Below are 27573 nucleotides of genomic sequence, written 5' to 3'. Positions count from 1 at the left end.
GTTACTGAGCATCTAATAAGAGATCCAGTCTCTGTCATAGGCAGTAAGAATATAAAAATGAGTAAGCTATGTAAAAATGAGTAAGAACCATTTTAATGCAATGCTTCTTGGTCTTTTTAGGTAACTAATCCCTTTCGAAATCTGATGAAAGCGAATCTTTCACCCCAAAAAAAGAAATGCACACTGGCGCGTTGCATATACACAAGATTTAGCATGTCTTTTTTGCCTTGCTCTCCTTGAAACTCTGATGACATTACTGGGCTGAAATTTTATTTAATTTGTGTGGGCTTTTGAGGTAGAAAAGAGTCACACAAATAATTGTTTTCATAATTATGTTAAGTGTTTTAAGAACTTTGTTCAAGGTGCTATGAGAACCCAGAAAAGGAAATGTCAAAGCTAGGATACTAGTTCAAAAAGGTAGTCTAAATTGATTCCTTAGAGGTTAAGTGAAGTTTTTTGCTAGATGGACAAGAGGCTGGACATACACAAGAACAGGTGTTCAGGGAACTCTCTGAGTAGGTGTGATTATCTGCAACATAGATGATGGTTCATGGGGGAGAGTGGTGTAAGGAGATGGCTAGAGGAATGATGAAATGCCCTTATATATCATACTGAAGAGTTTTAACATTATACTGTAGGTGCTAGTTTTAATTGTGGAATCTGTATAATCAAATTGACATTTTATAGTAACTGACAGCAAGACAGATTAGAAGTTGAGTTAGAAGAGAATAATACCATTGGCAAGGAGTCTAATCAGAAAGCTTTACAGGCCTGGTGCTGTGGCTCATGCCTATAATCCCAACTTTTTGGGAGGCCAAGGCAGGAAGATTGATTGCTACAGCCCAGGAGTTGGAGAGCAGCCTGGGCAACATAGTGAGACCCATTTTCTACCGAAAAATTTTAATTAGCCAGACGTGGTGGTTAACACCTGTAGTCCCAGCTATTTTGGGAGGCTGAGGCAGTAAGATTGCTTTAGCCCAGTAAGTCCAGGCTGCGGTGAGCCATGATCGCGTGCACTGTACTCCAGCCTGGGCAACAAAGTGAAACCCTGTCTCCCAAAAAAATAAGATCATGGTGATAGCCTAAGAATTCTGCTTTGAATTATTTTGATATACTAATTAGCTTAACCCTTATCTTGTTTTAAAAATTTACTTTCAGCAAGCTGCTGATTACCATAATAGCAGGAATATTATTGGATAGGTACTAGGCACTAGGAATTAATGCATGAATTGCCAGCAAGTTAACTAATACCTGGACCTCTTTTTATCTTTTTTTTTTTTTTTTTTTTTTGAGACAGAGTTCTTGCTGTGTCACCCAGGCTGGAGCACAGTGGCGCGGTCTCTGCTCACTGCAACTTCCACCTCCCAGGTTCACGCCATTCTCCTGCCTCAGCCTCCTGAGTAGCTGGGACTACAGGCGCCCGCCACCTCGCCCGGCTAATTTTTTTGTATTTTTAGTAGAGAGGGGGTTTCACTGTGTTAACCAGAATGGTCTCAATCTCCTGACCTCGCGATCTACCCACCTCAGCCTCCCAAAGTGCTGGGATTACAGGCGTGAGCCACCACGCCTGGCCGGACCTCTTTTTAAAGTTGTATATATTATTGGCTCATTGAAAAAATGTTTAATGGAACATTCATCCATGTAATAAACCAGAATTTAGGATTTTTTTCTTTTTTAAGATGTCTTTTGTATTCTAAAAAAAAAAAAAAATCTAGCTAGAGATTATTCTGCTTTTGTGATTCCTAAATTTTAATTATCTTAACTATCTTATTATTTAATTATCTTAATTAGTTTAAGAATACTAATAATCACTTAGATTTTTTGTTTGTTTCTGGAGACAGGGTTTTGCTGTGTCGCTTAGGCAGGACACAAACTCGGGCTCAAGCAATCCTCCCACCTCAGCCTTGGGAACTGGGACTACAAGAATGCATTGCCACACCCAGCCTAGTAAATATCATTTTTCAGAAACTTTTAAGTCATAGCTTACTGTGTTCTCTGTATTCCAGAATTCTGCTTCATTAGAATACAGGAATTTGTTTAAAACCTGAGAATAATATATCAGATGTTCTTAGATATGTTTTTATATATCATTTATTGTTGTTTTAGAAGCTGCAAATCTTCCATTACTGGTTTCTGCATTATTAGAAAGCTGTTAGGGAATTTGGGTGGAGAGGACATGTACCCCCCGCCACCAAGTGTAAGAAAGCTTTGAGGGGATTTGAATTTATATAATTTCAAAGGAGACACTCACTCTCAGAGAATCACTCATTAGGCTTGAAATTTAATAGTTTCAGCTACTGAACAGGCTGAGGTGGAAGGATTGCTTGAGCCCAAAGGGTTACAGTCAGGTGTGATGAGGCCGCTGCTCTCCAACCTGGATAGGAGAGCAAGACTCTGTCTCAAAAAAAAACAAAGTCTATGTATCTTTTAACTGTTATTTATTTATCTATTTATTTATAAGCCTGCAGTGGTTTCTGGTGTGCATAAGAAAATGAACATTAGCCTATGGAAGGCGGAATCAATTAGTCTTGATTTTGGAGACCACCAAGCTGATCTCCTGAACTGCAAAGATAGCATCATTTCAAATGCCAATGTTAAGGAATTCTGGGATGGTTTTGAAGAAGTTTCAAGTATGTTCGTTTTTATTTTACTATTTTCTCCATCATACTCCTTCAAAATGATAAATTCCAAATGTAACTTAACAGATTTTAAGTCTTTGAAACATCTGTTTTACGTTGTTGTCTAATAAAAAGAAACAAGTAATTGGAAACAAAATACTGGGTCCCAATCCCTGTCTCTACCACTAATTTCCTTTGACCTTAAAGATGCCGTTTATACTGTTTTACTTACGGAGAAATGTTTGACAGTTCCATAAGCTTGTGAAAATTGAATTATTTATGTAAAACTCTTTGAAAATTAAAAGTGTAAATGTAAGACTGTAATGTTACCAAGATTTTTAAAAACAATTTTTGAGATATTACAAGTGGGTAATTTAATGAATTCTATTTATGTAAAAAAGGAATAAAGGTTTTAATACTACATAAGTACATAAGTCAATAAGCAAGCATTCATTAAGCATGTAATGTGCAACAATCAAATCATTCATTCATTTACATTTGTTTCTCTCCAAATGTTAATAAAGATAAAAAGGCAGAAATTACCCTTTTAGTAATTAACTGCATTCTTTATAGAACGGCAGAAAAACAAAAGTGGAGAAACAGTTGTTTTAAAATTGAAAGATTGGCCTTCAGGAGAAGACTTCAAGACTATGATGCCAGCAAGGTTTGAAACTTTTCATTTTGACTCGACTTTTTGAGATCAAGCTGAGACTATCCCCAGAGATAGAATAAGTAACTGTAAATGTGACCTGTAGACTTTTTCTTCCTCAATTAAAAATAAATAACTTGAGGCTGAGTGTCATATAGTGGCTCACACCTATAATCCTACCTCTTTGGGAGGCCAAGGCGAGGGGATCGCTTGAGTCCAAGACTTGGAGACCAGTCTGGCCAATATGACAAAACCCCATCTCTACGAAAAAATACAAAAATTAGCCAAGCATGGTGGCAGGCATCTGTAGTCCCAGCTACTCGCGAGGCTTAAGTGAGAGGATCACTTGAGCCACGGGGGTGGGGGCTGCAGTGAGCTGAGATCATGCCACTGAACTCCAGCCTGGGTGACAGAGTGAGACCCTGTCTGACTGACTGATTGATTGATTGATAGCAAAACTGAGTTGGTAGCCTCAGCATTTGATTGATTGATTGATTGATAGCAAAACTGAGTTGGTAGCCTCAGCAGTGGGGAAGTCTTTATGTTAGGGCAGTGAAGGAAGAATGTTCACGTTAAAGAGGCTGGGCGCAGTGGCTCACGCCTGTAATCCCAACACTTTGGGAGGCCAAGGCGGGCAACAAGAGTGAAACTCTGTCTCAAAAAAAAAAAAAACACAGCACCCTGTTTAGGACCTCCCTTCTATTACAGCTTTTAATGGTTAGAGAGGCAGAATTGCTATTTTAGTCAGTATCACTTGAGTCAAGGAAGATTGTTACCTGTCTTATGGAAAGGTAGTCTGGTGTTTTGAACAACTTGAAAATTATGTATGTGAAAAGACTTATCAATGCAGATCTTTATAAGAAGGCAATGTTGTTATTCTTCAGATACGAAGATCTTTTAAAAAGTCTGCCATTGCCGGAATATTGTAATCCAGAAGGAAAATTCAATTTGGCCTCTCATTTGCCAGGATTTTTTGTACGTCCTGATCTAGGACCCAGGTTGTGCAGTGCTTATGGTAGGTATATATTCACATTTCTCCTATGTAGGAATTATATTGGATTTTTAAAAATTTTTGTTCAGGCCAGGCACAGTGGCTCACGCCTGTAATCCCAGCACTTTGGGAGGCTAAGGCAGGTGAATCACGAGGTCGGGAGATCAAGACCATCCTGGTCAACATGGTGAAACCCTGTCTCTACTAAAAATACAAAAATTAACCAGGCATGGTGGCGTGTGCCTATGGTCCCAGCTACTCAGGAGGCTGAGGCAGGAGAATTGTTTGAACCTAGGAGGCATGAAGGTTCAAGTGAGCTGAGATTGCGCTACTGCACTCCGGCCTGGGCGACAGAGCAAGACTCCATCTCAAAAAAAAAAAAAAAAATTTCTGTTCAAGGATGGGCGTGGTGTCTCATGCCTATAAATCCCAGCACTTTGGGAGGTCAAGGTGGGTGGATCATGAGGTCAAGAGAATGAGACCACCCTGGCCAACATGGTGAAACTCCATCTCTACTAAAAATAGAAAAATTAGCTGGGTGTGGTGGCGTGCATCTGTAGTCCCAGCTACTCGGGAGGCTGAGGCAGGAGAATTGCTTGAACTTGGGAGGTGGAGGTTGCAGTGAGTCGAGATCGTGCCACTGCACTGCACTCCAGCCTGGCAATAGAGTGAGACTCCTTCTCAAAAAAAGAATTTCTGTTCGTACAAATTGTCTAATGATTTTTAGTTTTTACTAAATCTGTTCTTTTAATCCATCCTTTTTTCTATTAAGCAACATTTTAGGAATTAACAGCCAAAATATAGTTAAGTACCTGCTAATTGATTTTTTGTTAATTTGATTTTTAACCATAGTACATTTTATTATAATAGAAATGTAATTATTGAAATAATAGGGTGTTTTATAGATTGTGGCTTTTGGAACAGGTTTTTGTAATAAGGAAACTAAAATTCAAATTATAGTTAAAATATGCAGATAGAGCTAATTTGGAGGGATATCTGATTATACTATTATATATATAAAGTATTTTGTCAAGTAAAATTTTGTTTTATACACAGGTGTAGTTGCTGCTAAAGATCATGATATAGGAACAACAAATCTCCATATTGAAGTTTCTGATGTTGTAAATATTCTAGTCTATGTTGGCATAGCAAAAGGAAATGGCATTCTCTCAAAAGCAGGTAACTTAAAGAATAAGTAGTCTTTGAAATAACAGTTGAATAATCACATTCACTAGTATCGTCCAGAATATCAGCTTCTGAGTTAACAGTGAAGATTTCAAAAAGAATTGCAATGGATGTAGGGGCATTTTAGCCCTTACTACTTGAAGATTGAATAATTTTCCTATTTTTTTTTTTAATCTAAGTGAAATTTTAATTTTAAAAGTGAATATTTTAACTTCTTTTCTATCATTAAGTATTGTGTTGATGAAAATACACTGTTAAGCTCACTTGTAAACATATATTAAGGACGGGCGCAGTGTCTCATGCCTGTAATCCCAGTACTTTGGGAGGCCGAGGTGGGTGAATCACCAGAGGTCAGGAGTTCGAGACCAGCCTGACCAACATGCTGAAACCCCGTCTCTACTAAAAATACAAAATTAGCTGGGCATGGTGGTGCATGCCTGTAATCTCAGCTGCTCGGGATGCTGAGGCAGGAGAATCGCTTGAACCCAGGAGGCGGAGGTGGCTGTGAGCTGAGATCGTGCCATTGTACTCCAGCCTGGGCAACAAGAGCAAAACATCTCCAGAAAAAAACAAAAAACAAACCAACAAGAAAACATTTATTGAAGCATAGAAACTAAGTCCTAGGGTTCTAAAGATGATTAAAATATGGTTTGTGGCTCATTCTTTTTCCCCTCCAGTAAAAAGAGGAAGAAGGGGGTTTTTAAGTGGAAGTAACCTCTTTCTATCCAGTACATAGGTTTTCATTTCTGTCCCCTGAATTTCTTTTTGAAATCATGCTCTGTCAGTTATTCCCTTCTTTATAAAGACATAGATACAATCTTAGGCCCTTAAAATTTTCTTCTTCATTGGCTTTTTCTCTGTACAATAAAAGCAAAGTCTAATTATTTTTTCTTTCTCGAAAGAAAGCCTCCTTTAAACCTTTCCATCCTATTGCTTGTACCTCATAAGAAATATTTTACCATCTCTGTCACTTTCCTTTTACATTTCAGTTCATTGTAGTCTTATCCCATACTGGTCTGAAATTACTATTGCTACTGCTGTCACTCACACATATTTGGATAATTCAGTGTATCTTTCTGGTTCATTTATTACTAACCCTTGTCTATAATAAATGGCACCGTTAATCACAACCTCTTTGAATATAGTCTTCTGCTTCTGTGATGCCACTTCTGATTCTGACACCTTATGGAGTTGGAGACTTCTTTGGGGTTTCAGATGTTCTCTACCTTTTCTACTTCACATGCACTTTCTGTGAAATTCTGTGGATGACATCCAGCTATCTGGATCCCAGAATGGATCTATAGCTTAATGGCTAGGTGCTGGGGACATAGGATTCATTATAGTATTCACTCTACTTTTGTATACATTTTGACAATTTTATAATACACAACCTAAAATACATCAAAACTGTAGAAACTCATTTTTACATTATGCTACTCAGCTTTTTAACTGACACTATTGACTATAATAGGTTACCACTCCCATCCCCCAGAGAGTTGAGAGTCAGTGGGTACACTTGAGTTATAGTCTGAGCGCTGCCACAGAAATGTGACCTGTGGTTCAGATTATTTATCCTTTCTAATCCTGTGATGCCATGGAGTTATATCCTTTGTATCTCATTATAGTTTGTTCAGATCTTGCCCTGTAGCACTTAGAAATTACAATATAGAAGTTAACCTGCTTTCCTCCATTACTATTCATTCATGTCCTTAAAAGCTAGAACTTTCTTCCTCATCTTGATTTATGCATATCCCCCAGTGTCTGTTTCTAGCATATTTCTTTTGAGAAAATTTCAGGAGAATGTCAACATTTTAAATAATCTTTGGCTCTCTTTCTTTATCTAAAAAGTTTTTGTCACTTTTTATAGGTGGTCACAAACAACGTTTTAGGGTTATAATAATGTTTCAAACACATTGAAAAATACTTAAAAGATCATGCTTTTTTCCTCCATCTGTCATGTGTCTCTTACCTCCATGTCTTCCTGGCAAACTCCTGTGTTCATTCTTTCAAATGTAACTCAGATTATCATTCACCCTAGAAGTCTTCATTAAAGAAAGTAAACTTACTCTACTCTAGCCAGTCGTTCTCTTTCTTATGATGCTGCCCCCGCCTCATGTACTTTTAATTTGCAGAGCAATAAAATTTAAAGGAAGAAAGTCAGAAAACCAATTCAAAGTTTCCAGCTTTTAATTTTGTTAAGAAAACAGATTTTAAAAACATCAACTGTCATTTTTTAAAGAGAACATTTTAAACTCTCTCTACAAGAAAAATACACCAAGCGCAGTGGCTCATGCCTGTAATCCCAGCACTTTGGGAGGCCAAGGCGGGTGAATCACTTGAGGTAAGGAGTTTGAGACCAGCTAGCCAACATGGTGAAACCCAGTCTCTACTAAAAATACAAAAATTAGCTGGGCGTGGTGGTGTATGCCTGTAATCCTAGTTACTTGGGAGGCTGAGGCAGGAGAATTGCTTGAACCTGGGAGGTGAAAGTGGCAGTGAGCCAAGATCGTGCCATTCCACTCCAGCCGGGATGACACAGCAAAACTCCATCTCAAAAAAAACAAAAAAGAGAAAGAAATCAGAGTAAAGGATGATTTTTTTATGATCAACTTTTTACATTGCCCGTAATTTTTTTTTTTTTTTTTTTTTTAACACCACGACTGGGAAAAAACTTGGTCACAGATAACACTGGAGGACTTAACCTCTCTCTGTACCCTTTGTACTGATATGATTGCACTTACCACAATGTGATGTTTATTTGTCTAGATTTATTAGGACCCTCTTTAACTCCATGAGCTCTTGAATGGATCTTTCTTAATTGTAATCCCCAACTTCCTAGGACAGTGCCTGGCACATAGTAAACACTTACTAAATGTTTCAATTAAGAAGTGCTTGCAGCTGGCCAGGTGCAGTGGCTCACACCTGTAATCCCAGCACTTTAGGAGGCCAAGGTGGGTGGATCACCTGAGGTCAGGAGTTCAAGACCAGCCTGACCAACATATAGTGAAACCCCATCTGTAGTAAAAAAATACAAAAATTATCTGGGCATGGTGGAGCATTCCTGTAGTCCCAGCTACTTGGGAAGCTGAGGCAGGAGAATCGCTTGAAGCCAGGAGGCGGAGGTTGCAGTGAGCTGAGATCGTGCCACTGCGCCCCAGCACTCCAGCCTGGGCGACAGAGTGAGATTCTGTCTCCAAAAAAAAAAAAAAAAAAAATGCTTGTAGCTAAGTTTGAATGTAAAAAAGACATTACTGTCACAAAAATTAGGAAACATCTGATGTATACTTTGTAGCAGGTAACAGCTTTCTTTAAAAAGTTTTATGCAAGTGATAACGTGGTTTTGACTGAGTTGTTTTGCTCAAGATAATGGCTTCTAGTTCCATCCATGTTGCTGCAAAAGACATGATTTTTCTTTTTCTTTTTTCTTTTTTAAAGACAGGGTCTCCTTGCTCTGTTGCCCAGGCTGGAGTACAGTGGCACAGTCTCAGCTCACTGCAGCTTCAACCTCCTGGACTCAAAAGATCCTCCCACCTCAGCCACCAGAGTAGCTGGGACTACAGGCAGGTGCCACCATGCCTGGCTAATTTTTTTATTTTTTTGTAAAGACGGGTTTTACTGTGTTGCTCAGGCTGGTCTCAGACTCCTGGACTCAAGTGATCCACTCACCTCGACCTCCCAAAATGCTGGAGTTACAAATGTGAGCCACCTACCCAGCAATGATTTCATTTTTATGGCTAAATAGTATACCACTGTGTATATACATCACATTTTCTTTCTTTCTTTCTTTCTTTCTTTTTTTTTTTTTTTTGAGATGGAGTTTTGCTCTTGTTGCCCAGGCTGGAGTGCAGTGGCATGATCTTGGCTCAGTGCAACCTCCACCTCCCGGGTTCAAGCGATTCTCCTTCCTCAGCCTCACGAGTAGCTGGGATTACAGGCATGCGCCACCACACCCAGCTAATTTTGTATTTTTAGTAGAGATGGGGTTTCTTCATGTTGGTCAGGCTAGTCTCGAACTCCTGACCTCAGGTGATCCACCTGCCTCAGCCTCCCAAAGTGCTGGGATTACAGGTGTGAGCTACCACGCCCGGCCACACATTTTCTTTATCCAGTCATCCGTGGATGGACACTTAGGTTGATTCCTTATCCTGATAGACATTGGAGACTCAGAGGAGGGTGGTTAAGAGGGGTGGGTGATGAGAAATTACTTAGTAGATACAATGTACATTACTCAGGTGATGATAACTAAAAACCAAGACATCACCACTAGGCAATATATCCATGTAACAGAATTGCAGTTGTACCCCTTAAATTTATACAAAATTTTTAAAAAGAACATTTATTTAAATGTTCACTGTCATGAACTCAGTTTTTTAAAAAGGACCTTCCTGTGATCCTACACTTAGAGACAACCAGTTACTGTTTCTGTTTATATACTTCTGAAGTTTTTTCTGTACATACATATATGTGTAGGGATTTTAGTTTGTCAACATTTTAGAAGGATGGCTTGATTTTCCTCAAAACCACAACTTTATTCATGAAACATTTCCATTTGATTATAGATTAACCATTATCAAATATGAGAGCCCCTCAAAATTAATCGGAATACATTTTGCTCTGCCATTCATTAGTAATGGTAATGAGTAAAACCTTTCACCTCATGGAACCCTTTTACTCAGGTATAAAATAGAGGTTATCCCTTATTCTTAAGTAGGCATAGGGGCCAACTAATAGTGACCATAAAAGACCTTTGTAAGTTAGGAAATGCTATGAGTACAAGTCATTGTTAGGACCACCCCTTCGGACAGGGAAGGAAGGTGGTTAAATTTTACATAGTAGCTCTTAGGTTTTCTGTCTCCTGCTTTTTGGTTCACAGAAAACAAACTGGGAAAATCACTATTGCTTTGTACCCACTTACCTATTCTTGTAGTCCTAAAAGTTATGAACATATAACTGTGTTTGACTCCTTTTTAAGAGTACTGATCTGGCCAGGCACAGTGTCTCATGCCTGTAATCCTAGCACTTTGGGAGGCCGAAGCGGGTGGGTTGCCTGAGCTCAGGAATTCAAGACCAGCTGGGCAACACGGGGAAACCCTGCCTCTACTAAAATACAAAACATTAGTCGGGCCGGGCGCAGTGGCTCAAGCCTGTAATCCCAGCACTTTGGGAGGCCGAGGCGGGTGGATCACGAGGTCAGGAGATCGAGACCATCCTGGCTAACATGGTGAAACCCCATCTCTACTAAAAATACAAAAAAAAACTAGCCGGGCGTGGTGGCGGGCGCCTGTAGTCCCAGCTACTCGGAGGCTGGGGCAGGAGAATGGCGTGAACCTGGGAGGCGGAGCTTGCAGTGAGCCGAGATCGCGCCACTGCACTCCAGCCTGGGTGACACAGCGCGAGACTCCGTCTCAAAAAAAAAAAACAAAAAAAAAAACATTAGTCGGGTGTGACGGCGTGCACCTGTAGTCCCAGCTACGTGAGAGGCTGAGGCAAGAGAATTGCTTGAACCTAGGAAGCGGAAGCTGCAGTGAGCCAAGATCACTGCACTCCAGCCTGGGTGAACAAAAAGAAAAGTACTGATCCTAGTCAGGCACTCTGCTGCTCTGACAAATCAACTTGAGGAGACTTGGCTTTCTAGTAGTCTCTGCCAACAGTTTGAAAATATGTTCCTTTGTTTCAGGAATTCTCAAGAAATTTGAGGAGGAAGATTTGGATGACATTTTAAGGAAAAGATTGAAGGACTCAAGTGAAATACCTGGTGCTCTGTGGCATATTTATGCTGGGAAAGATGTTGACAAAATAAGGGAATTTCTTCAAAAGGTATAAGTTAGTTTGCAAATAATATCTCTTCCGCTCGAGCAAGGACTTATTCATTGTTAGCGTACCTTCACTTGGCATTCAGCAATATAAGATCATTACATAATTTTTACTTCAAAGTAGATGGGGTTTTTTGTTGACAGTCAAAGCCCTCTTTCTCTTGTTCCTGTTTGAAAGCCTGTTTCATTTTGGGGGTTTTGAATGATTTGTTCCCAGTTGGTAGTGTTCCTCCATTCCCTGTTAATAAAAGACTAATCTGTTGATGAGCCAGATATTAGTTGGGTGGCGAAAAGTAGCTATCCGGAGTTGCAGGATGTAAAAACAAATATTTCATGGAAACATCTAAAGAAGATAGGATCTTTATTTTCTTTGAACCTGATAGATATTTTTGGCTGCTGACCTAGGGAATGATTCTACTCTATCACATCTGATACTATGATACTTACTGAATAGATTCAAATTTTGAGTAATCATACTTTGCCTGTAGTTGTCATATACTCTGAAAGAAATGTATGTATCAACCTGAAGTAATAGGTTCAAACCCTTTGCTCAGGTACTTTTTAAACTTCGTAATTAGGAGATTTCCTTTAAGAAATCTTCAGTGCTGATACATCATCTTTCTGAAAGGATATAAGTTCTGTCTGTGATCAATGTGAAGTAAAAGAGTTATAGCCTTATTTGTACCATCTTATCCCTGAATACCTACCTGTATTTTAATCTGAAGTATGATCATTTGTGTCTTCTAAAGCAGATTATTTAACGGATGAAAAAGTCCCTTGAAATTGATTTTTCAAGCACTAGAAGGTTAGCCATGTAAAGGTATTTATACTTACCTTAAAAAAGGATCAATAAATGTTTATGAAATCCGCACATATGAATGGTTTGGCTTTTGGTAAAAAAAAAAACAACTACCCTGTTCCTCATCTATGTGCTATACTTTTGAAACAATTGTAAGGAAGGAAACCAGATAGATGGAAACTTCATAGTGGAAGGAGGCAGGAAGTAGTACTAACTATTAACAGCATTTCAGTGTTGCTGTATTGTTTTATATTCTTTGGCTTTCCAAATTATTGCAGAATGTTATTTTTTAACTGAAGAAGCTCATTCAGTTGTTCCATTGATTCTGAGAACAAAAGACTTGTTATTACAAATAAAATTGAAATTTAACTGAACAGGATTTACCATTTCCTTACTTAAATTGGGGTGTCTATTTTAATTCATATTTCAGATTTCAAAAGAACAAGGCCTTGAAGTTCTACCAGAACATGATCCAATACGTGATCAAAGTTGGTATGTGAATAAAAAGCTCCGTCAAAGGCTGCTTGAAGAGTATGGAGTCAGAACCTGTACTCTTATTCAGTTCCTTGGTGATGCTATTGTTTTGCCAGCAGGAGCACTTCATCAGGTATATACAAACTTATTTCTAGTATATCTTTTACTGACTGAAAAAACTAGTTTTGGAAAAAAAAAATTGCTCTTAGTATAGATATAAATAGAAGACACAAATAAGAGAATTACCTGCACCAGTCTGCCTTTATTAAAATGACATCCCAGTACTTGCAGAAATCTGACATAATTACCTTAAGATTTTAAATTGTTTTAACATGAGCCAGATTTCTATTTGTATACTGTCTCTGATTTAATAGATTGAAATCTGATTTTTAAGCCCTCCTAGTGACATATATACCTCTGAATAGTGAGTCTTAAAAGCATGGGGGGACACAGTATACAGACTTTTTATCAGGCTTTAAGCGTACCTCCTGCCTCTCTTCAGCATGATAGCATAGCAGGGGCCTGTCTAAAGAAAGATGGTATGTAATTTATGTAACTTAATCCACAAAATATAAAAACTAAAATAAATACCTAATTTAAAATACCTAATTTTTCCAACACCAGGAAAAATGGCATAGAATAGATGGGGTGGTTATGGAGGATGGGATTAAAAGTACACAGTGGATTCCTATAGGTGGAATGGGGCTACTACCGCCCAGGTTAGCCCTTATATTAACAAGGTGTACCAGGGAAACCAGAAAAAACTCAAAAAACTGCTTTTCCTCAAGAGTTGGTTCTCCACCTTTTCCACTGCTAAGTAATTGAGATGTAGCTGATGTATATTAGTTTACCAAGGAAATTTTCTCACATTTTATATAAGTATAGTCATTGACTGTTTAGCATTTATGACACTATTCCATACAAATACTACTTAGCTTTTAGGATGTGTCAGATTCAGGGTCAGATTTATCATTATTAGATCTCAAATGGTATTTATGATACAGTAGTAAAAAACAAATGTCATAATAAATGTACCTTTTTCTCTATGATAACTTCCTGGAAAAAAAATGTATTTACGTTAAGTGGTTATATTTTCCCATGGACTTATGATTATTTCGGAGATGTCATATTATTTATGATTCATGTTTAACCTGTACACCCTATACACCATTTCTTTGACTGCTAGCCTCTTAGCAGAAAACAGCTAATCTGTATTCAAATGTAAATGCCCTCAAAAGAAGAGCCTATTTAAGAGACTAGTATTATAAATCTTTTGGTACATAGGAATAATCCTTTGATAATACGAAGTAGATTCCCTTGAAGATCTTTATTCACATATTCAGTTTATCCAATGTCAGTTTTTATAAAGTTAACCTAGGTAGTCATTTTTATAAATTGAGACATAATTTGCATATAGTAAAATTTACCTTATTTAATGTATAATTCTGTGAGTTTCAACAAATGCATAGTTAGGTAACAACATAATCAAAATATAGAACAATTCCATCACTCCGAAAAAATTCCCTCTTGCACTTTTTTTTTTTTTTTTGAGACAGAGTCTTGCTCTTGTTGCTCAGGCTGGAGTGCAGTGGTGCGATCTTGGCTCACTGCAACTTCTGCTTTCCGGGTTCAAGCAATTCTCCTGCCTCAGCCTCCTGAGTAGCTGCGATTACAGGCATGCACCACCACGCCTGGCTAATTTTGTATTTTTAGTAGAGATGGGGTTTTTCCTTGTTGGTCAGGCTGGTCTCAAACTCCAGACCTCAGGTGATCTGCTTGCCTCAGCCTCCCAAAGTGCTGGGATTGCAGGCGTGAGCCACCATGCCCGGCCTCCTCTTGCACTTTTATAGTCAACCTCTTCCCACCCAAAGTTCCTGCAACTAACTTGCTTTTTTGTCCCTATAGTTCTTCTTTTATGAGTATGCCATACATTTGGAATCACACAGTATGTACCATTTAAGTCTGGCTTTTCTTAATGTATTTGAGATTCATCCCTATTGTTGTGTTTATCAGTTGATTCTTTTTTTATTGCTGGGTAGTTGTATGAATATTTTTTTCATTTTTTAAATCTGTACATTCACTGGCTGAAGTACATTTGGGTTGTTTCCACTTTGGGGCAATCCATAGATAAAGCTATCATAAACATTCATATACATGGTTTTATGTGAACATAGATTTTTATTTCTATTAAGTAAATACTGAATGGTGGGATTGCCTGGTGATACTATAATGTATGATTAAATTTAAGAAACTGCCAGACTGTTCTCTAAATCGGTTGTTCCATTTTCATTTCCCAGTGCAGGGTTATGTGAGTTTCATTTCCTCTGCTTCCTCGCTAGTGCTTGTTACTGTCAGTTTTGTTTTTAGACCATTCTAATAAGTGTACAGTGGTGTCTCATGGTGGTTTTACTTTGCACTTTCTTAATGACTAAACATTGGGCATCTTTTTATATCTTGATTTGCCATCTGTATATCTACTTTGGTTAAATATGTACTCAAATATTTTGTCTATTTAGCTGCTTTTTTTCTGAGTTTTGAGTGTTTCTTGCCAATTTCTGATAAGTCTTTTATCTGATAATGTATTTTACAAATACATTTTCCTTTCCTGTAGCTTCTCTTTTCAAAGAGCATTTTTTTTCATTTTTCCATTTTTTTAAAGGATAGTATCTTGCTTTGTTGCCCAGATTAGAGTGCAGTGGCACAGTCATAGCTCACTGTAATCCCAAACTCCTGGGTTCAAGTGATCCCTCCACCACAACCTCCCGAGTAGGTGGTACTGTAGATGTACACCACCATGCCCAGCTGATTTTTAAAATTTTTTACGGAGATGGGGTCTTGCTATGTTGCTCAGGCTGGTCTCGAACTCCTAGGCTCAGGCAATCCTCCTGCCTTGGCTTCCCAAAGTTTTGGGATTATCGGCATGAGCCAGCCCACCTGGCTGGTTTTTTCATTTTGATGAGGTCCAGTTGATCAATTTCTCTTTTATGGATGATATTTTCATAGTATCTACAAAATTGTTGCTTAGCCCAAGATCACTAAGATTTTCTCCTCATTTTCTTCTAGAACCATTATAGTTTGAGGTCTTACATTTGGGTATGAAATTTAGTTCATCTTTGTATGTAGTGTATAGTATGGATCGAGGTTCAATTTTTTGCATATGGGCATTTGGCTGTTACAGTACTATTTGTTGAAAATACTACTTTTTAATGTTTTTCTTTTGAAAATATAATACATAAATAGAAAAATTCAAAAGTATAAAAAGTTCACAGTGAAAATTCAGTATCTCACATTTTCCCCCAGTTCCTTTTATCCAGATGCAATCATTGTTACCCCAAAGAGATTTCATGCTTATACTTGTCTCCCTGCTGCTACTTTTTTGGGAAGAGTGGTCTTTTAGTAGGCTCAAAGTGACCTTGTTAAAAGTTAGGTTAGTTTACATATCCACTTCCCCCTCTGTCTCACTGCCTTCATCTCATATGGCTCTCCTAGTTCCTCTCTAGCCATCCTGCCCTCTTTGCTACTTCCACACGCACCAAGTATGTTTCCTCTCCAGGGCTTTTGTGCTTGTTAAGCTTTTTTGCTTGGAATCGTTTTTCTCTCAGGTATCTGTAAGACTTGCTTCTTCGCAATTTTTTAGACTTCATTCAAATTTCACCTTGTTGGTGAGGTCTAGTTTAAAGCTGTAAATTGTGTCCCCCAACTTTCTGTCACCTTTTCCTGCTTTATTTTCCTCCATTTGAGTTGTCACCTTAAAATATGCTTTACAATTTACTCAGTTTGCTCATTGTCTTTTAACCCCCACTAGAACGTAAGCATGATGAAGTAAGAGATTTATCTTTTCCATTGCTCTCTTCCCATGCCTAGAATAATGCATTTAATGTTTGTATTATTAATAAGTCTGTATTCTGAAGGCCTGAAAATATGTTCTCAATAACAACATGTTTTTGTACAAGGGTAGATGAAAACAAATTTATGGCTTTCTATAATTTATATATATTGGGCTTTTTGTAAAACATATAAATGTTTACTTCTTCCTATATGTGCTTTCTCTGGCTACTTCCAAAAGTTTACTTAGGTTAGAACCCACTTTATGACTATACACATTCTCTTTGAGATAGTTAGAAAATTCACATAGATTATAGAAATACAATTTCATCTATAAAAAATGTTATATCTAAATACACCAAGGCAGCATATATTACCTAGACTGACAAATTATATTCTGAGCTCTGCCACTAAATTGCTGAGTGATCCAAAACAAGATCTAACTTCTTTGCTACATATTTTGGCACAGAAATTGCCAGCTATATAAAAGGGAATTGCCACCTTTCCTCTCCTATGTGTGTAATGACAACAACACAGCTCTTTATACTCTGTTGAAAGGATGTTGTCCATAATTCACAATTGGTGGCAATGCAATTTTAAGAGAAAATAAGTAATAAGTGTTTACAATATTAACCTATGTTTGAGATGCATTATTACTTACAGCCTGTTTAGGTCTTAGAAGTTCTGAAAACTGTTCATGACTTCACTTCCAGTAGGCTGTAGGTGGCCCTCAGAATAATCAGACTCTAAATCAGTGTTCTGACACTTTAGCATATGTTAGAATTTCATGGAGGGCTTGATAAAGCAGATTGCTGTACCCCACTACCAGAGTTTCTGATTTCAGTGGGTCTGGGGAGAGACCTGAAACTATAGATTTGTAACAAGTTTCCAGGAAATGCTGATTTTATTGTCCAGGGACCACACTTTGGAAACCACACAAATGGGAATCTCATGCAAACCCAAGGCACCTATCAAAAAATTTTCAACCAAGTGATTCTGCATGACAGGCGCCAGCAGTGATAGGGAAGAAACAAGATTCTGTTCTTTGGCCTGTCAACAATGACCATTGCCAGAGCCAAATTGAGAGAAGAGTGGGCTGTCTGTTCAAGGAAGCTGAGGGGTATAATCTTAGCAAGCTGAGGGAAAGCAGCATAGCCACAGTCCTCTTTATATGCTAAGAACTATTCTAGAATGGGAGACTTACAAATCTTCTCTTGGTAACTGGGACTCACTCTGTGAAACTCCTGTACATCCCTCCACAGAGCAATGACACTGACCTCCAGGATTCTGTAGTATTCTGAGGTTTAGGGTGGCCTTTACTTAAAAACAGCAACCGTTTTTTGTTGTTTTTTTTTTTTAAGTTAACACATAATCTTTAGTAAACTTTGCCCAAAAATACTGAGTTTAATTGATTGTGTTTGGTTATTTATCATGAGTTTAGAAAATTTTAAAGTTGTAATTCTCTGTATTCATATGACCAAAAGGACTTCTTGGCAAAATCTTTTCACACTAAGTTCTCACAAATAACTGAGTAAATAGCAATCACAGTGTCAATAATCCTACTGTGAATACAAATTATATTTTCTTAACATTACCTATTTATAATTATAACTGATGCTTTTAGGCAAGTATGAATAAGACAATGTCAAGGAAGTGAAATATAAATGACTCAAATGTGACAAAGAAAAGGGATAATCAAAATGAGAAGTTGAGTTGTGTTCTGCTTTAAAACTGAACCCCTGGGCTCTTCAAAGTAACCCTCAAGCCTTTATGCAAAGTATAGCAGGTAGGGGTCATTAGGAAACCTAATAGCATCTTGTAAGCACTAATAAAGGTTACTGTTCTAAAAGTCATTTTAAAACAACCATAAGCTGGCAAAGACTGACAGAATGAACTTTTTCAGAACTCTGGAATCTAATCGAAAACTCATACAGCAACCAAGAGACTGCTAATGAAGAAAAGGGCAGCTGATTTTTGGCATTTAAGGAAATCTCTTGTTAGGTCACTGGCTGACCAGTGAGATAGTGGAACAGAGACTTCAGTGACCACACCCAACAAGGAATACTGCCTTTGCAAAAACAGTTTGGAAAGTCACTAAACAAGTGGATGACTGCAGCCCTCAGGAATCAACAACAGCAAACTGAGGCAGGGAGAGATTATGATTACACATTGTAATGTTCAGATGCCCAGTTTTCAGTAAAAAGGTACAAGGCATACACAGAAAGAGGAAAGTATGGCCCATTCAAAGGGAGAAAATAAATTGGCAAAAACCTTCCCCGGAAAGCCCAGACATTGGACTTACTAGACAACTGTCTTAAATATGCTCAAAGAGCTAACAGAAACCAGGAAAATGATGGATGAACAAAGTGAGAATATCAATAAAGAGAAATTGTATTCAAAAAGAACCAAGCATACATTTTGGAGCTACAAATGATTTTAGGACATGCTACGCTAGATATACCAAAAGGTTCTTTCATGCTAAAACTTTGGAAAGACTCTCCTTAAGTTCAGATAAATGAAAGATATAAGGAGAGAGGGCATTTGGAGACTGTGTATGCTGGTATGAGAGTTAATAAGCAGGACTGTAAAGCATCTGTTAAGACAAGACACTGCAGGAGTTGGGCTCCTGTTGACTTGCCATTTATTGGCTGATTTGTCTTGGGACAGGCGCTGAACATCTCATCCATAGTTTCCTGCTCTGTGAAATAGAGCATCTGTTCTACAGACACATTATGAAGAGCCAGTGAGACTGTACAGAAATGCTGAAAATGTGAGGCATCCACTATATTCATCCTCCAGAGGAACCAACAGCCTAATGATTAAAGAAAGAGAATGTTTACTTTACTATGCTACCAAGTTATCAATAGAGGCACAGTGCTTGAGTTAAAGAACTCTGCAGACTTCAGCAGCTGTTCAGGTGGTCATTATGCCCAGAGGAGGAATTCTAGCCCCTCTGGAATTCCATCACCCTATCATCAATTAGATTTTTTTTCCCACAGTCTCCATTTCCCACTTACTATCTCCTTCATCTCACTCCTCCCAATTAAATTTATTTTGCATACTTAAAATTAGAATAACTTTAAATGCTTAGTTTTTCAATTATTTCTCCTTTCCCAGGAATTTTTGTGACATTTTTTAATATCAAGAGAAGATAATCTACAAACACCACAAATCCCAGATTGGATCAGCTTGGGCCTTCCTTTCTTGTTTTACTGGCATTAATAGAAAGCAGCTCTATAGTCAAGTGCAAAGTCAGTTTGTAAATGCTGAGCAAATAACAGATAAGACTATTGACTGGCTTCTTGGGAAAACTGTTTAGTCAGGAGAGAGAACACTGTTGAAAAACTGTTGTACTGATGTCACCGGTGGTTGAAGGGATATCTTTAATTGGCTAATTTGAAAGAAAGTCACAAAAGAAAGGCACGAATAACCAAAATCCTGGGATATTTCTGAAACTCAGTCGAGGTCATTAGATCTGTCTGGAACTACATTTTCCAGCCCAGTTCCTAACAAAGTTTCATTTCCTTTTCTTTATTCTCTGATGTAAGAGTTAACAGTGAAATGACCAAAATCCTGAAAGCCAATGGAGCAACAATAAACATACTCAGATAGATTGCCTCATAAATTCTTTCAAGTTAGTTTTTAAAAGTAACACATTTTTTAAAAGTCCACCTTGGCAAAATTGATAATTTAATATCTGGTTATCAGCCTCTCCAAAGGATTCCTGGAAAAGTTATTTTCTTTTTATCATTTAAAAATATTCCATTTACAAAGTCACTTTACATGAAGCTTTTCAGTGACATAACTTTCTCATAAAATGTGGTCTTCTGCTTTAAAATCCATTTGATGTTTTGGAGAAAGTAAATTCTCCAGTAGAATTGTCTCTTGTGTTTATTGGTTTTAAATAACTCGGCTTTTCTTTGCTCCACCTCCTAAAACTTATATTTCACTGTTTTTCTTTTGGGGATAGGTTCAGAATTTTCACAGCTGTATTCAGGTAACTGAAGATTTTGTGTCTCCAGAACATCTTGTGGAGTCATTTCATTTAACACAGGAACTGAGACTTTTGAAGGAAGAAATCAATTATGATGATAAACTACAGGTAAGAGTTAGGTGTTCTAGGTCCTGTTCTGCAGGCTTTTTATATTCAGAAATATACATGTAGAACAGCTTAGGCAGTCATTGCCTAGTTGGTCACATTAGGGTGACAAAGATTAACACCACCATGTATTTAATTGTATGATTTATAGTGTCCCTTTTGGCTTAACATTTTTCTTATATTTGGCTTTCCTAGGCCCCTATTAAAATAGTTTTTTTTGTAAAATCTGGAAGTTTTCATTTTTTAATTTCTGTCCAACTGAAGTGATTAGAAATATCAACATCTCTTTCAGGTTAAAAATATTTTGTATCATGCCGTCAAAGAAATGGTGAGAGCCTTGAAGATACATGAGGATGAAGTAGAGGATATGGAAGAAAATTAAGTGTGATCCAGTTTGATATGTTTAGGTCATTGAACTGGGATTACTTAACCTTGAATGATGATATGTATGCACACTGACTTACGCTTCATAAAACCATCAGTGCCAAGAAATTCTCTTTGTAGTAATTACTTGTTACTGACACTGCAGCAGTATAGCCTATGTCACAGCTCCTGTGATTCAATGTTAGCTATAAAACAAACAGAATTTTAAAAGCAGCACTATATAGCTGTTTTGTATTATAGTGTATATGATGTTTGTGAAAATGCCAGATTTAAAATGATGTATTTATTTTTGGTAAAAAATAAAAAATTCTATGCTATATTGTTGATCAAGTGTAAATGTGACCTTGTACAGTTTACTAAAATTACTGATATTTTTCACTACATTGAGACAGTTACTGTGAGAATAGGACACAAACACCAGCTATTGCCTGCATCTGGGAAATTGCTGAATCGCACAGCAGTCATGTCATAATCAGAAAATTACTGCCAAATAATTGTAAAATTTGTAAAGTATAAAGTATATAAAGTAGATACTAAATACAGACACTTCAATATTTTGTTGAAGCTATTGACTGTACAATTAAACATTTTCAAAAGGTGTAATTTATTTAAAATTGTCTCATTTTGGTAAAATTTATGTGAACTTTTAAAGCTAAATATTAAACTTAATATGCTATGTAAATATATACATATATACATTTAATGATGTATTTTTTTAAAACATTGGCTTGCTTTTGTTAAAGTGCAAGTGTTACATATGGCTTTGTACATTAAAGTTGAAAGGGGTTTTACATTTTCCATTAAAAGGACTTTATCAAAAATTGACTTTTTCCAGAGTTCTCCCTGTGTTGACAAGCATACCACTGGGGGCAGAGAAGAACCCGAAGTCAGTCATCCTGGATATAAATATGAGTTCTGCCACTTACTGTATGACCTTAGCAAGCTGTTTTAATTTGAAGTCTTGGTTTTAATAGCTGGCTGCTATTGTCAGTTGGTTGCTTGAGGCTTACGTATTCGTAACCCTTTAGGTTGCTGGAAAGATGTAGGTCTCCACTGACACCTGCAGGATATTGAGAGTTTAGCCTTTCCTTCTCATCTGAAAGCATTTAGCTTAAAAGAAGAAAGTGGGAGTCCACGTTGTAACACCTTGCAAGTTGCTTATACTGTTTTTCCCTGTGTCACCATCATTTAGCTCCATGTAATCTGTTATGCCACCCTCCACTTCAGGCAAGGTTCAGCCAGGAATGTGAGCAATTACATTTCACATGGATTACCTACATGTGGCATTTCTCATTAATTACCTACACTCATCATGGGATGAATAATGACTACTTGGCTAGAAAGAAAAATTGGCCTGAGGAATATTTCAAATGATTTTGTGAACCTTCTTTGGTGAGCTTTTGACTTTCTTAAATACCATTTTTCCATATGTGCCTCAGCTGATAAAGTGGCTTCTTTTGCCTAATGCTTTCATATGTTCCATCTGATTTAATTTTGATATTAAGTGAAAGCCAAGGTGTTAGTTCTGGAGTAGAGCACCACCTGCTGGTCCCCTAAAGCCTGCCAGGATCCCACAGTCTGTGGCGATTGTTTTTCCTCAAAAGCTTTTGCTGCTTGTTCTTGCACGAGCCACCTTTGAACCACATTTACAACTTATTCTGAATAGCTGAAGCTAACAAAGATAAAGCCAGGCAATGTGGCTTCTTTCAGTGCAGACCCACCTTAATGAGTATTCTATCCATAGTCGGAAGAATATTCTATCCATAGTCTGAATTCCATGCTACTGACCTAATTCCTTGTAAACCTGGGGTGAAGGGAGAGGACCATAATGCTTACATCCTTAACGACATTTGTAGGCTTTTTGGAAGGCTGGGGAGTTCATTACTGATTACTCCCTATACTGGAGCAATTCCTCTGGCCTTTTTCTCTCCATCCTTTTGGTTGGGTCTGATGCTCCTCAGGATTATGTCTGAGTATGTCAGCTCCCTCCAGACAGTGGTATGGTGTTATCTTAAATGTGTAGAATAATTTGAGAAACAACAAAGAGCCTTTATAAAAGGAAAGTCGTGGTGAGTACTTTAGTTCTTTCCCATTCTAGTGTATAATGTTTTTTTGAGACAGTCTCGCTCTGTTGCCCAGGCTGGAGTACAGTGGTACAATCATAGCTCACTGTAGCCTTGAACTCCTGGGCTCAGGTGATTCTCCTGCCTCAGCCTCCCGAGTAGCTGGGACTACAGGCACACATCACTGTGCTCAGCTAATTTTTTGAGACTGAGTTTCACTCTGTCACCCAGGCTGGAGTTCAATGGTGTGATCTCGGCTCAGTGCGACCTCCAGCTCCCGGGTTCAAGTGATTCTCCGGCCTCAGCCTCTCGAGTAGCTGGGACTACAGGTGTGTGCCACCACACCTGGCTAATTTTTGTATTTTTCATAGAGATGGGGTTTCACTATGTTGGCCAGGCTGGTCTCGAACTCCTGACCTGATGATCCACCCGCGTCAGCCTCCCCAAAGTGCTGGGATTACAGGGGTGATTTTTAAATTTCTTATTTATTATTTTCTTATGTATTTTTTTTTTTTTTAGTAGAGATGAGGTCTTATGTTACCAAGGCTGGTCTCTTATCTCCTGAGCTCAAGTGATCTTCCTACCTCAGCCTCCCAAAGTGCTGGAATTAAAAGTGTAAGCCACCATACCTGGCCCTAATTGATAATGTTTTTACTGGAATATGGATTTCTTTTCATGAATAATCAATACATGCATTCAAATGCATTTGTCTTCTGCCATGTGTCTGGGGACTGTAATACCCAGAAAAATCAGTGTCTGGTTTTCTGTCACTTCCCTTTTTGGTAGATAGGTTATGGATTTAGTAACATCCGGGTAAAACTAATAAGCTTCAGAAAAGTGCTGTTACACCTTTACTTTGCTCTGTGCGTATATACTATAGATCGATAGATTCAATGTGTTCTATTTCTAGATGCCAGCTTATCAAAGATGCTCACAAATGAGATCAGCAGTCAGCCATGGGAGAGGAAAAAGTGATTTAGTTATTCTATATAATGGGTTTTGTTTTGTTTTGTTTTGTTTTTTTGAGATGGAGTTTGCTGTTGTCATCCAGGCTGGAGTGCAGTGGCACGATCTTGGCTTACTGCAACCTCCGTCTCCCGGGTTCAAGGGATTCTCCTACCTCAGCCTCCCAAGTAGCTGAATTACAGGCCCACGCCACCATGCCCAGCTAATTTTTGTGGTTTTAGTAGGAATAGGGTTTCACCATGTTGGCCAAGGCTGGTCTTGAACTCCTGACCTCAGGTGATCCGCCCACTTGGCCATCCACAGTGCTGGGATTACAATAGTGTGAGCCACTGCGCCCAGCTAGTTATCATTCTGTATTCAATACGGTATTCAGTATGACTTGGGATAACAAGCTGGCCAAGACACAAGGTTATATATGCTGCCAGTCCTGTCACCAGGATGCAGACTCAGACATTTCCAACTGCAAAAGTTATGACATGGCCTAGTTATGCAATTATTATATAAACCTACATAGATATGCTTTGAAACAATATAAAAATGTAGCAAATGTTAGTAGTATGCGAAGTACTTTGGCTTGTCCTGGTTCTTTTAATGAAAAGTAATTGACTTTTAAATAACAATGAAATGTTGGCAGGCTCCAGGTCACTGGCTGCATGCCTTGTAAGTTAGTTCCCTTTCTTGGCTGCGGAGGTTTTCACAACTGGCTGTAGCTAAAACAGAATTGTCCTTTCTGTGTCTTGTCTGTGAAAAAGACCTCAGCCCTGGGGCCAGTGGAGGGTATACCAAGGACATACATTGTACGGGGTGGGTCAAATGGACTCCACTTTGAGAGGAAGGGCATTATGAGTACAGAGGCCAACACTACCTCACCACCCCTTAGTCTTTGACCCAAATTTAACAGAGGATAAAAGATGTGGAGAGCTGGATGAGCAAACAAATACACTTTGGGAGACCAAGGTGGGTAAATCACGAGGCCAGAAGTTTGAGACCAGCCTGGCCAACATGGTGAAACCCCTTCTCTACTAAAAGTATAAAAATTAGCTGGGCCTGGTGGCACAGGCCTGTAGTCCCAGCTACTCTCTAGACCGAGGCACGAGAATTGCTTGAGTCTGGGAGGCAGAGGTTGCAGTGAGCTGAGACTGTGCCACTGCACTCAAGCCTGGGCGACAGAGCCAGACTTTCTCCAAAAAAAAAAAAGAAAAAAGAAATGAGAAGGAAGTGTAAGATCAGATGCAAACTGACTGCTTTTCCAAGAAGAGCCAGTTTGGTCCTCTGGCACCATAGTAAGGATGGTAACTGACAGGTGGGGCTACTGCGGAATATGGAAACAACGGTTCAAGGTGGGTGATACAGGTTTGCTTTAGTAAGTGGAAGAAGTTCACGACAAAGACAGGGATCACTGTTCCCAGCCGCACATGCCATGCCCTACATAAGTGTAAGATAGAACTATCTTGGGCCAGGTGTGGTGGCCCACGGCTATAATCCCAGCACTTTGGGAGACAGGCGGGTTGATCACCTGAGGTCAGGAGTTTGAGACCAGCCTGACCAACATGGTGAAACCCCATCTCTACTAAAAATACAAAAATTAGCCGGGTGTGGTGGTACAGGCATGTAATCCCAGCTACTCAAGAGGCTTAGGCAGAAGAATTGCTTGAACCCAGGAGGCGGAGGTTGCAGTGAGTCGAGATCGTGCCATTGCACTCCAGCCTAGGAGACAGAGCAAGACTGTCTCAAAACAAACAAACAAAAACCCTGTATTTACAACTTACTCAAAAGTGTTAGGCAGGCATTGGTGATATGATGGTTTAAAAAAAAAAAAAGATGCTGAGGACTGGCCCATCTATGCTAAATAGTATATGACAGGTATATACAAAGTATTTGGAAAAGGTGTAATAAATTTTGCCTGGGGTTAGGGAAGGCTTCGGAAAGGTAGTATTTGCACAACCCTTCAAGTAACAAAAAGGACAGAGCAAATGTGTATATATTAGATCTCCGTTTGGCCTTTTTGCATAAACACATTCACTGAGACTTCTATACACTTTTCAAGAGTGATTTAGAAAGTCATTCACTCTTAATTTCTTGTTCTAGAAGGGCAGCAGGGAAGGAGCTGCATCTTGGAATAGCCTTTATAAGAGGTGAATGTCAATTAGACAAATTCCTATCATAGTTGTCTAGTAAACGACTACCAGGATGTCGTAGGCAAGTCAATGTAGTCTCATCTCTCCCATTCTATAGATAAAATATAATCACATTATTTTCACATTAAACATCTAGAAGATACTGTGGTAGCCTGAGGCGCTTTTCTTATCAGTGAACTTAGGCCGGGTGTGGTGGTTCATGCCCATAATCCCAGCACTTTGAGAGGCTGCAGCCGGCAGATTACTTGAGGTCAGGAGTTCGAGACCAGGCTGGCCAACATGTTGAAAACCCGTCTCTACTAAAAATACAAAAATTAGCTGGGTGTAGTTGTACATGCCTGTAATCCCAGCTACTTTGGAGTCTAAGGCAGAATAGCTTGAATAGCAAGAGATGGAGGTTGCAGTGAGCCAAGATCATACCACTGCACTGTAGCATGGGTGACAGAGCCAGACCCCGCCTCTCCAAACAAACAAACAAACAAACATTGTATAGCCAACCTAATATATTTATTTTATCCCCTAATTTGTTTGGGAGTGGGTAATACATATGTGGGGACTCATCTCCAAAATTTTTGAATAACTGGAATTTACTCCTGTTTTGCAGAGACAAATTACATTGCACAAGAAAATATTAAGCAAACATTTCATATAGAAAGGAAAAAGGCCAGCCTATACAACCTTTTAGGAAAATGAATTCCATTTTAGTTTCTAAAAATCACTACACTATGAAAAGTTCCACAAATACAAACCACAGGGCTTATATGAAAAATGGTATTAGGGCATAGCACTTTAAAACTTCACCAGTTACACATTTAAAAACAGTGGGTTTACACATAAACATTTAAGAAATATATAAACACTACAAACAAATATGGCACTTTACCTTGAGGAAGACTCAGTGTGCTTATGGAAGTGGGCCTCAGAAGGGTTGCAGTTTGTGATTTGACTTCCTGTGAAAGTAAGGGCTATCTGGAATAGAGGGAAAAGAAGGTGGGTTATCTGGAAGGTGGGCTATCTGGAATCAGAGGGAAAGGAAATATGGATGGGTGTAGTTCAATGTCACTGTGAAAGTGTCTATTCAAGGTGTGTGTGGGTGCTTTATGTGTTTCCCTGCAGCTTGGTTCAAGAGGTGCAGTTTTCTGCGTTCATTTTCTTGCAGAATGAATTGCTCCCTAAGCAAATAATATATTATATTGGAACAAATTTGCATGTTCAAAACCAACAGCTGAATTGACTTGTACACCAAGAGATTCTTCAAATCAAAGCTTTCTAAAACCAATGAAACCATAGGATTTCAGAAACCAATTCTAGAACATTAAGGATTTGGCATAGCTGTTGAATTGGTATCATGTGACTTGATCCATTATTTCTCACATTCCCTCCCAGAGGATAAATAAAAGTAGCAATTTAGCCCCTTTAGATTGAGTCCCATGACAGATTGTTGTAAATGTGTTCCAAATGTACAAGCTCCAGAAATTACTTAGTCCTGGAAAATTGCTGCTTATCCCTGGGCCACTGTAGTCTGCTTTCCTGTATGCAACCTGAGTTAGGAGTCCACCTAAGTATTCC

General features: G+C 38.5%; 1 protein-coding gene across 14 annotated transcripts in view; it reads left to right on the top strand.

Annotated features, from left to right (window-relative positions):
* JMJD1C (jumonji domain containing 1C) overlaps window positions 1-21662 on the top strand; it is a 365523-nt gene extending 343861 nt beyond the window's left edge. For 11 of the 14 annotated variants that reach the window (XM_017963006.2, XM_017963005.3, XM_017963007.3 and 8 more), the window contains 8 exons: window positions 2462-2630; window positions 3192-3282; window positions 4152-4282; window positions 5315-5437; window positions 11121-11260; window positions 12486-12662; window positions 20325-20456; window positions 20746-21662. In XM_017963006.2, coding sequence (XP_017818495.1) covers window positions 2462-2630; window positions 3192-3282; window positions 4152-4282; window positions 5315-5437; window positions 11121-11260; window positions 12486-12662; window positions 20325-20456; window positions 20746-20835 — 1053 coding nt within the window. In that variant the 3' untranslated portion in view covers window positions 20836-21662. Of the gene's footprint in view, window positions 1-2461; window positions 2631-3191; window positions 3283-4151; window positions 4283-5314; window positions 5438-7575; window positions 7706-11120; window positions 11261-12485; window positions 12663-14434; window positions 14475-20324; window positions 20459-20745 lie in introns of those variants that run through there. The other 3 variants (XR_004176957.1, XM_031652224.1, XM_031652225.1) reach the window with 3 other exon arrangements.
* Window positions 21663-27573: the final 5911 nt, after the last annotated feature.

This window comes from Papio anubis, chromosome 11 (genome assembly GCF_008728515.1).
Source record: "Papio anubis isolate 15944 chromosome 11, Panubis1.0, whole genome shotgun sequence".
NCBI classification, from domain to species: domain Eukaryota; kingdom Metazoa; phylum Chordata; class Mammalia; order Primates; family Cercopithecidae; genus Papio; species Papio anubis.
This window is presented reverse-complemented; position numbering and strand designations above follow the sequence as displayed.